The sequence below is a fragment of the Nansenia antarctica genome, assembly GCF_963989245.1.
Source record: "Nansenia antarctica genome assembly, chromosome: 2".
Classification (NCBI taxonomy): domain Eukaryota; kingdom Metazoa; phylum Chordata; class Actinopteri; order Argentiniformes; family Microstomatidae; genus Nansenia; species Nansenia antarctica.
The window spans coordinates 29,924,291-29,935,657 of record NC_137675.1 but is presented as its reverse complement, the minus strand read 5'-3'; the positions used below and the strand labels follow the sequence as shown (position 1 = coordinate 29,935,657).

The following is an 11,367-nucleotide window of genomic DNA, read 5'->3' as shown; positions in this document are numbered from 1 at the left end:
GAGTTCTAAGAGTTCCCAATAAGAGTTCTAAGAGTTCTCAATAAGAGTTCTAAGAGTTCTCAATAAGAGTTCTAAGAGTTCCCAATAAGAGTTCTAACAGTTCTCAATAAGAGTTCTAACAGTTCTCAATAAGAGTTCTAAGAGTTCTCAATAAGAGTTCTAAGAGTTCCCAATAAGAGTTCTAAGAGTTCCCAATAAGAGTTCTAAGAGTTCTCAATAAGAGTTCTAAGAGTTCTCAATAAGAGTTCTAAGAGTTCCCAATAAGAGTTCTAAGAGTTCCCAATAAGAGTTCTAAGAGTTCTCAATAAGAGTTCTAAGAGTTCTCAATAAGAGTTCTAAGAGTTCCCAATAAGAGTTCTAAGAGTTCCCAATAAGAGTTCTAAGAGTTCTAAGAGTTCTCAATAAGAGTTCTAAGAGTTCCCAATAAGAGTTCTAAGAGTTCTCAATAAGAGTTCTAAGAGTTCCCAATAAGAGTTCTAACAGTTCTCAATAAGAGTTCTAAGAGTTCTCAATAAAAGTTCTAAGAGTTCTCAATAAGAGTTCTAAGAGTTCCCAATAAGAGTTCTAACAGTTCTCAATAAGAGTTCTAACAGTTCTCAATTAGAGTTCTAAGAGTTCTCAATAAGAGTTCTCAATAAGAGTTCTAAGAGTTCTCAATAAGAGTTCTAAGAGTTCCCAATAAGAGTTCTAAGAGTTCCCAATAAGAGTTCTAAGAGTTCCCAATAAGAGTTCTAACAGTTCTCAATAAGAGTTCTAACAGTTCTCAATTAGAGTTCTAACAGTTCTCAATAAGAGTTCTAACAGTTCCCAATAAGAGTTCTAAGAGTTCCCAATAAGAGTTCTAAGAGTTCCCAATAAGAGTTCTAAGAGTTCTCAATTAGAGTTCTAACAGTTCTCAATAAGAGTTCTAAGAGTTCCCAATAAGAGTTCTAACAGTTCTCAATTAGAGTTCTAACAGTTCCCAATAAGAGTTCTAAGAGTTCCCAATAAGAGTTCTAAGAGTTCCCAATAAGAGTTCTAAGAGTTCCCAATAAGAGTTCTAACAGTTCCCAATAAGAGTTCTAAGAGTTCCCAATAAGAGTTCTAAGAGTTCCCAATAAGAGTTCTAAGAGTTCCCTATAAGAGTTCTTACAGTTCCCAATAAGAGTTCTAAGAGTTCCCAATAAGAGTTCTAAGAGTTCCCAATAAGAGTTCTAACAGTTCTCAATTAGAGTTCTAACAGTTCTCAATAAGAGTTCTAAGAGTTCTCAATAAGAGTTCTAAGAGTTCCCAATAAGAGTTCTAAGAGTTCCCAATAAGAGTTCTAACAGTTCCCAATAAGAGTTCTAACAGTTCCCAATAAGAGTTCTAAGAGTTCCCAATAAGAGTTCTAACAGTTCCCAATAAGAGTTCTAAGAGTTCCCAATAAGAGTTCTAAGAGTTCTCAATAAGAGTTCTAACAGTTCCCAATAAGAGTTCTAACAGTTCTCAATAAGAGTTCTAACAGTTCTCAATTAGAGTTCTAAGAGTTCTCAATAAGAGTTCTCAATAAGAGTTCTAAGAGTTCTCAATAAGAGTTCTAAGAGTTCCCAATAAGAGTTCTAAGAGTTCCCAATAAGAGTTCTAAGAGTTCCCAATAAGAGTTCTAACAGTTCTCAATAAGAGTTCTAACAGTTCTCAATTAGAGTTCTAACAGTTCTCAATAAGAGTTCTAAGAGTTCTCAATAAGAGTTCTAAGAGTTCCCAATAAGAGTTCTAAGAGTTCCCAATAAGAGTTATAAGAGTTACCAATAAGAGTTCTAACAGTTCCCAATAAGAGTTCTAAGAGTTCCCAATAAGAGTTCTAACAGTTCCCAATAAGAGTTCTAACAGTTCTCAATAAGAGTTCTAAGAGTTCCCAATAAGAGTTCTAAGAGTTCTCAATAAGAGTTCTAACAGTTCCCAATAAGAGTTCTAACAGTTCTCAATTAGAGTTCTAAGAGTTCCCAATAAGAGTTCTAAGAGTTCCCAATAAGAGCTCTAAGAGTTCCCAATAAGAGTTCTAAGAGTTCTCAATAAGAGTTCTAAGAGTTCTCAATAAGAGTTCTAAGAGTTCTCAATAAGAGTTCTAACAGTTCTCAATAAGAGTTCTAAGAGTTCTCAATTAGAGTTCTAAGAGTTCCCAATAAGAGTTCTAAGAGTTCTCAATAAGAGTTCTAAGAGTTCTCAATAAGAGTTCTAAGAGTTCTCAATTAGAGTTCTAAGAGTTCCCAATAAGAGTTCTAAGAGTTCCCAATAAGAGTTCTAAGAGTTCTCAATTAGAGTTCTAAGAGTTCCCAATAAGAGTTCTAAGAGTTCCCAATAAGAGTTCTCAATAAGAGTTCTAAGAGTTCTAAATAAGAGTTCTAAGCGTGCCCCACAGTTCTAATCTCTTACCATATTCTTTGACTTCAAACACGGATGTGAAGACCTGCTGTGGAGTGCTCTGGAACCTGCAAACCACCTTCCAATCCCCAAGACTACACACACACACACACACACACACAAGGGTGAAAGAATAGGACCCAAAGTAACAAGATGAAATTAATTGATTGTTCAGTCAATCAATTAATAAAGAAATCAATCATTAACTTCAGTTAGTCAGTCGGTTGGTTGATGGACTGATAACATGAGACATATGTGACACGTTCTAATGCTTTGGTCCTCATATCGGGATCTGATGGAATGATCTTATGAACTTTTCTTTCGATCAATCCAAATTCGAATCAATGACACGTCGCTAGTCAATTAACACAGCTTGTTTTGTGAACCTGCTAACAATGTAAAGTAGTGTTATAGTTAACTAGGTAGCAGTGGGGGATTACTCACCGAATCTAGCGAGTTTGTGTTGTGATTCTCAACAGCGTTGAAACGTAGCTCCGTGTTTCAAAAGAAAAGTCTGAACATTTTGACTGGTTGCCGATATGAGGACCAAAAGACTAGAACGTGTCACATTTCTTTTACATTTTGTGAGCTTAGAATTATACGGTTCTATCTCCGTTTAGGGTAGTTCAGAGATATTGAGCGTCAAAGTTTTGACATTCCATTATGTTCTGTGAGATGGAACCTTTCTATTTTATGAATTACTAACTCAAAAATGTCAATATTTTAATAAAAACACCACCCAGGCATTAATACCTAACGGATATTAGGACCTAACACCTAACGGATCAGATTATGTAAAAAACTCAATTTTGACCAAAAATGGAGATAGAACCTTATTAAGGTTAACCTATTATGGTTAACCTAACCTAAGGTTAACCTTATTAACCTATTATGCACTTCATCAATAAGACGAGGCGGTAGATCTAAACTTAAGACGTGGAGGCGTGGTCAAGGCCACTTTGCTATTATATTATAAACACAGCAATACCTCCGCTTGTGAGTTGAGAAGTATTACAGAGGGGTCGCTGGAAGACTGCAGGAATGACAGATGTTGATGTCATTATATTACGCACGGCATGCTCGTACTGTATGTGCACAGTATGCGGAGGCAACATACTGTACAGCGCTGGCCTCTCCCTTCTGAAATAAAGCATTTATACTGTGACCGTAATTGACGTCTTGCCGTGGAGCCACGTGCGTGTTCATGTGTGCCCACATGCATGCGCAAACCGCGGAGGCGCGCTCGTGTTTCAAAACGTGCATGAAGTCTAAACTTAAGAACTTTTCAAACCACTACTTAGCGCTAGGAGAAAAGTCAGATCGCATAATAGCAGCGGCGCCTAGTGCACTTCATTAACATAATGAACACTCCCACAATGAGCAATATATGCACGGGAGTTTTACGTCTTATGTGTGGGCGCCTATCGACACCTGCATAATAGCAGTAGCGCGTATGAAGCGCATAATAAGGGTGGCGGTAGGTCTTAACCTGGCGGTGCGTCTTAATTAAGACTTAAGATGGCAAGTTAAGAAGTGCATAATAGGGCCCTCTATCTGAATTTCTCTTGTTTTATCAAATGTTCCAATTATTTTCATTTCTTGTGCTGGTTTAAAATTGCAGGAAACTAGCACAAATAATTGTGTGGGAGAGAGGGGCCGCCGCTACCAAAACGTGCACAGTTTTGGGTCGCTCCACCACCAAAAACTCTCACTCCAAACTTTTGGTGAAACTTGGCAGCCCTAAAGTGTTTCTAATATCGACACTAACACCACGATGTGTGTGTTCAGGGATGCATGAAGCTGGGGGCAGGAGGAGAACTATATGAAACGATGAAGGTTGGGGTAGCAGCCTATAGTTCCTGTAAGAAACTCAAACCACTTTCACCTTAGAGCAACAACTCCTATCTCATATCTCAAACATGCATTTTAAACACCCTCTGATGGAAGGGTACATCTGTTCCACCTCAAATAATACCATCTTATTCACTCCCCTAAGTCCTCTGCTTTGCAGGGTTGTGTAGCTGTTTAATGATTTCCTGTTGTCTTGCTTGCATGTGGTTGTTCCCGATTCTGCCTTTTGTTTGGTTTATGTGGTTCTGTCTTTTGTTTGGTTTATGTGGTTCTGTCTTTTGTTTGGTTTATGTGGTTCTGTCTTTTGTTTGGTTTATGTGGTTCTGTTTTTCTATAATTTAAAAAAAAATCATAATGAATAATTAAAAAGATAATTTAAAAAAAGAGGTGTCTGAAGCTGACTAGTCTCACGAAAGAAACAGAAGAAGAAAAAGAAAGATCTCTTTTTGAACTGGGTCATCCAGCCCACTAGATGGCAGGTCACGTTGTATATGAGCCGTGAAACTGCAGACAGGAGAAAGCTGCCGAAGGAGAACCGTCGCTCAAGTTGACTGACGTCAGGAGGACCATTTCCCAGCGCACTGGCGGGAGTGACAGATATCAGACATACTCTTTATCTGCCACCGACAACTGCAAAGACAGCCTTCGTTGTCGAATTTGTTCTAGGCTAGAGTATGGCAAGTGTCAGATTGCTGGCTAACGCAAGCAAGAATTAAGGTCTAGCGCCAGAAGGAGACAAGGACGGCGGCCGTGCTGGACGGGTTGACACACTGTGTTGTTAACCTGGGTTCCAGACACACTGTGTTGTTAACCTGGGGGGTTCCAGACACACTGTGTTGTTAACCTGGGGGGTTCCAGACACACTGTGTTGTTAACCTGTGGGGTTCCAGACACACTGTGTTGTTAACCTGGGGGGTTCCAGACACACTGTGTTGTTAACCTGGGGGGTTCCAGACATTGTCAAGTGATTTTCAAGCGATCTAGGTAGTTTGCTGCTTAGGCTCCGGAGGGGGGGGGGGGGGGCGGCAATCCGCTGATTTGAGCTGTAACAGCAGACATGGCTAAGGTTCAAGTGTTGAACGTCGCTGTGTTGGACAACCCGAGCCCTTTTGGAAATCCTTTTCAGTTCGAGATTACCTTCGAGTGCATGGAGGATCTGCCAGAGGGTGAGCTCATCCTCTATTCACGGCCTAGCTCGCTAATATACGCTTTGATTGATTGATTGATTGATTGATTTGATTGAAAACTTTATTAGAAGATTTGCAGAAGTAGGTACATGAAAGTACATATTACATACAAGGTCAACTAACAGGATAAAAACCCAAGAAAGCCACTGGCTTATTTCAATTGGGGTCCTTGATTCTCAATCAGCTAATGTATTATGTCATAATATACTAAGTAAACCTCGCGTTAGCTAAGTAGAACTGTAGACGACATACTCGCCAGATAGATAGATGGATAGATAGATAGATATGTTGCGTGAACATTTGATTTATTTAAATGTATTATGTTTTCTTTAGCTTTCTTATAATGTTGTGGACATTTAGAATTTGGCGCCGGCGGGGGGCGGGTCACTTCTACGCCTTCTTCCACTCGATTGGTTCATTTCTGACATGTGGGTTGTTCCCCGGTGCTGTTCCGTCAAGCCGATTGGTGCGCTGGTATGACCATCATGGTAACCATGGTAGCAAGGGTTACTCATTATGAATAAGTCGCGGGAAAATAAATCTAGTCTTGTCCTTGATCATTTTTGATAGGCGAAATATCTCACCCAGTTCCGTAATATAATGCTGTCCAGTTAATGTGGTGGCGGCACATTAGACACAGTTTGACACAGATCTGTCTAACAGAATGCTGGAAATCAAAAGTAAAATCAATTTGCACATTTTCTTCACTCTTGAACACCACCAAGCTAAACTTTGAATGGCGCGGCCGTGATTTTAGGACGATATTTCCATTTGTATTACTTCCGCACTGACGATTTCACCGTCAAGGTTGAGGTAACAATCATTGCAGAACCGTTATTACTACTGTACTATTATGTATTTTACTAATAGACAGCATGGTTGTGTGTGTTTTTTGCGTTTTGAAAGTCAATATTTTGGCATTTTTCCTTCCCCAGTGCAGAGAATATAGTTTGGGCAAGGTCACATGTAGGCGTGTTTGAGTTGAAAAGTCAAACTGACTAGGAAGGAGACACTGTCTGTCTGTAAGGCATTGTGTCGATCTGATCCTGTGTGTGTGTGTGTGTGTCTCTGTGTGTGTGTCTCTGTCTGTGTGTGTGTGTGTGTGTGTGTGTGTGTGTGTTCCCTGCAGACCTGGAGTGGAAGATCATCTACGTGGGTTCGGCGGAGAGCGAGGAGTACGACCAGACTCTGGACTCGGTGCTGGTCGGACCCGTTCCTGCAGGCAGACACATGTTCGTGTTTCAGGTGAGCCTGACAGCCACATGCGCACACGCACACACACCCTAACACGCACACACCCTAACACTCACACTCACACGCACACACCCACACCCACACCCACACTCACACACACCCTCACGCACACACCCTAACACTCACACACATACACACACAGACATACTCTCACACACACACACACACACACACACACACACTCATACACACCCTCACACACATATCCTAACACACACACCCTCATGCACACACCCTATTACTCACACACCCTCACGCACACACCCTAACACTCACACATGCACACACACACCCTATTACTCACACACACACACCCTCAAGCACACACCCTAACACTCACACATGCACACACCCTAACACTCACACACACCCTCACACACACACCCTAACACTCACACACATACACACACACACACCCTCACCCTCACACACACACCCACACTCACACCCTCACGCACACATATCCTAACACACAGACCCTCCCGCACACACCCTAACACTCACACACACACACACCCTCGCCTCACATGCACACACCCTAACACTCACACACACCATCACGCAAAAGGGTCTAACCAAACAGGCTAAAAATTATACACATCTTTAAGTCTTACAACCTCCTCATAACCCCCCCCTCTCTTTCTCCATACCAACTTTTTCCCCTCTCTGTCTCTCTTTCTCGCTCTCGGTCTTTACACACCAACCCCCCCCCCTCTCTCTCTCTCTCTCTCTCTCTCTCTCTCTCTCTCACTCTCCCCCTCTACACACCAACCTTTTCCCCTCTCTCTCTCTCCCTCCCTCCCTCCCTCTCTCTCTCTCTCTCTCTCTCCCCCCCCCACAGGCGGACGCCCCCAACACAGGGTTGATCCCAGAGAGTGATGCGGTGGGCGTCACCGTGGCGCTGATCACCTGCACCTACAGGGGTCAGGAGTTCATCCGCATCGGCTACTACGTCAACAACGAGTACACTGAGCCTGAGCTGAGGGAGAACCCCCCTGTCAAACCCAACTACACACAGGTAACACACACACAGGTAACACACACACACACACACAGGTAACACACACACACACACACACACACACACACACACACACACACACACAGAGGTAACACTGAGCCTGAGCTGAGGGAGAATCCCCCTGTCAAACCCAACTACACACAGGTAACACACACACAGGTAACACACACACACACACACACACAGGTAACACACACACACACACACACACACACACACACACACACACACACAGGTAACACCCTGAGCTGAGGGAGAACCCCCCTGTCAAACCTAACTACACACAGGTAACACACACACACACACACACACACTCACGCTCGCTCACACACACACACTCACGCTCGCTCACACAGTAGCTCAAAATCACAAACAACAACAAAATAAGGTGACAATAGAATAATACAAATACGATAGAGTTTAACAGTTCAACTACATTCCCAAGATTATGGAGTTGGCACTTGGGCCGGCCGGTATATTGAGTTTTTACAATATATTCAATGTATTTTAACACACAAGATGGTCCTGAGCTGTATCGACTTTTACCATGTTATTATTTTTAAACCCATGTTTCAAAACAAGGTTTTGTCTCGTCACAGCTCGTGTGTAGAGTCTGCTGTCAGAACTGTGTTTGGTGTCTGTTAGTAATAAAGACCTAGGCAAAACTGACTTGGATATCTAACTTCTATTTAACTGACTAGGATGGAACATTTTAGTTTTGAGAAATTCGAGAATTCTGAAATCTGATTCTGACATGGCCTCTCTCCCCCTCTCCTTCCCTGTCCTACTCCCCTCCCTGTCCCCCTCTCCCTCCCTGCCCTCCCTCTCCCTCCCTGTCCCCCCTCTCCCTCCCTGCCCCCCCTCTCCCTCCCTGCCCTCCCTCTCCCTCCCTGTCCCCCCTCTCCCTCCCTGCCCTCCCTCTCCCTCCCTGCCCTCCCTCCCCCTCCCTGCCCTCCCTCTCCCTCCCTGTCCTCCCTCTCCCTCCCTGTCCCCCCTCTCCCTCCCTGTCCCCCCTCTCCCTCCACCCCTCCCTGCCCTCCCTCTCCCTCCCCCTCCCTCTCCCTCCCTGTCCCCCTCTCTCTCTCCCTCCCTCCCTCCCCCCCCTTCTCCCTCTCCCCCCCTCCCCCTCCCCCTCTCCCCTCCCAGCTCCAGAGGAACATCCTGGCGTCTAACCCGCGCGTCACCCGTTTCCACGTCAACTGGGACGGCTGCGCGGAGAAGATGGAGGACGTGGAGAACGTGGACCCCGCCCCCAACAGCAGCAGCAGCAGCATGCTCCCCCCCCCCGCATGCCTCCCGGGGAAAGCCCCGCCCCTCGGACAGATGCCCGACAACTCCATGGACTGCCTGTAGGAGCCCACACACACACACACACACACACACACACACACACTTGGACATGGACTCCATGGACGCTCAGTCTCCGAGCCACACACACTTCCTACTCCTCCACCAGGAGCCCAGACACACACACACACACACACACACACACACACACACACACACACTTCCTACTCCTCCACCAGGAGCCCAGACACACACACACACACACACACACACACACTCACACACTCACACACTCTCACACACACACACACACACACACACACGCTACTCCTCCACCAGGAGCCCAGACACACACACACACAGTCACACAAAAACACACACACACACACTTCCTACTCCTCCACCAGGAGCCCAGACACACACACACACACACACACACACACAAAAACACACACACACACACACTTCCTACTCCTCCACCAGCTTTGCCTTACTGTGACGTCTGACCCCCACTCCCCTCCAGCAGCATCTGGGAGGAGGGATGAAACACCGAGCCTCCAGTCCATTCTTAAAGCGTGATTATTGTTTTTTTACACTGTAATCCAATGGATTTATTGTTTTCATTAGTCAATAGTAGACACGTTCAGGAAAGAAAATGTACTTTCTAAAACAGGATAGACGATAGGAAAATGGTTGCGTGTCTGTTTAAACCTTGCGTTTCCCCCTGTTGTGATTTGTATATGAACAAACTCAGCCCTGAAGTGTTTCAGCAGAGTGTGGTCGGGTCAGCTGACCGTGGGTCTGCTACTACGCCCTAGGGCACGCAAAACTAGTACCTCATCAGAAGACAGCTGTCACTAACGTGTTCAAAGTTGTGTGCGCTCAAAACCCAGGAAACTCTGAAATGTCGGAACTTGGGGAAAGTCGTCGATCTGAGACGTGACGCCTGAGGCTTGTCCCTCTGGCGGCGTCGGGACCGACCCGAAGGAAAGCTCTACGCAAAGAACTCGCCTACTTATTTGAACTCGGAAGTTCAACGTTCAACTGAACTTCAGAGTTAGCGTGTTTTTTTACGATTGTTACTCTCTTGTTCCTGTGAGGCCTCCGATGTGCGTCGGGATGTGCGTCGGGACCGACCCGAAGGAAAGCTCTACGCAAAGAACTCGCCTACTTATTTGAACTCGGAAGTTCAACGTTCAACTGAACTTCAGAGTTAGCGTTTTTTTTTACGATTGTTACTCTCTTGTTCCTGTGAGGCCTCCGATGTGCCCTATCTCCGCCCTCCGCCCTCCCCCCTCCACCCTCCACCCTCCACCCTCCACAGATAACTGTGCATCTAGAATCAGATCTTGTCTTAGCGTCCCTGAAATCAACCCCTTTCCAACACAACACAAACCAAGTTCTAAGTTCTAGTTCGGGGGGGCTGGTGCTAGCGCCGGTTCTAAGTTGGTTCCGCTTGCGAACCGTCTTAAGAACCGGTTTGGCTTTTCCCCCCACGGGGCGAGAGAGCCACGCCTCTGTACACATCTCCGCTTGCCTAGCAACTCGTAAAAGCGGTTCTTCGCTCTAGAACCAGCCGAGTGTTGGTGCCACTACTGGAACCAGTTTTTCCTGGTCCGAGAACGGGTTCTTCTTTTTTGCTGTCGAAAACGCGAAGAACCGGTTGGAGGTTCGGCTACCGGCTCCGAACCGGCTGCCGCAAACTGGCCTTGGTGGAAGATGAGGGAAATGTAAGTCTCTCACTACACTTACTGGCGGTTAGAGGTTAGAGGTTAGAGGTTAGAGGTTAGAGGTTAGAGGCCACTTCTGGCTGCGCCGTTTGAGTTTTGGAATGACGTTATTATTTATTATTATTATTTACCTTTATTTTACCAGGCGAGACAATTAAGAACAAAATTCTTATTTACAATGCCGGCCTGCAATAAGGGGAAAGGGGAGGGGGGCTGAAAGATAAAACATGTTAAAAACAAAGCACAATAAGCATTAAACACATGCATGTAACACAAACAATACAACAAAAGCACTAACGGACATCAAGAATGGAATACAACAGTAAGCACAAAAAGCAGACAGGCAACACAAGACAATACAATACAACAAAACGCACTGGGACACAGCCAAAAAGCAGACAGGCAACACAAGACAATACAATACAACAAAACGCACTGGGACACAGCCAAGCAAACACAACAATACAGCAGTAAGCACTGATACACAGTCAGGAAAGACAATTATACAACAATAAGCGCTGGGACACAACCAATCAACACAGCGATACAACATGGACACCAAGACAGCCAGTAAACAAACCAATACAACGATACACACTGAGACACAGTCAAGCAAACATAAATACGGTACAACAATAACCACTGAGACACAGCC

General features: G+C 44.6%; 2 protein-coding genes across 2 annotated transcripts in view; one reads left to right on the top strand and one right to left on the bottom strand.

Moving 5' to 3' along the window:
• The window catches only part of LOC308150099 (complement C3-like), a gene marked incomplete at its 5' end in the record, with an annotated part of 10,774 nt that extends 5,583 nt beyond the window's left edge, over positions 1 to 5,191 (bottom strand). Inside the window, 2 exons of the mRNA XM_080522964.1 lie at positions 2,395 to 2,477; positions 5,142 to 5,191. Of these exons, the coding sequence (XP_080379090.1) occupies positions 2,395 to 2,477; positions 5,142 to 5,191 (133 nt within the window). The remainder of the gene's footprint in view (positions 1 to 2,394; positions 2,478 to 5,141) is intronic.
• A 99-nt stretch (positions 5,192 to 5,290) lies between these two features.
• Positions 5,291 to 9,048, top strand: LOC308149671 (histone chaperone asf1b-B-like; the record flags this gene model as incomplete). Its single annotated transcript, XM_080522564.1, has 4 exons — positions 5,291 to 5,399; positions 6,550 to 6,665; positions 7,516 to 7,692; positions 8,842 to 9,048. The coding sequence occupies 4 exons, from the start codon at positions 5,291 to 5,293 to the stop codon at positions 9,046 to 9,048; spliced, it is 609 nt and encodes a 202-aa protein (XP_080378690.1).
• Between the last annotated feature and the right edge of the window lie 2,319 nt (positions 9,049 to 11,367).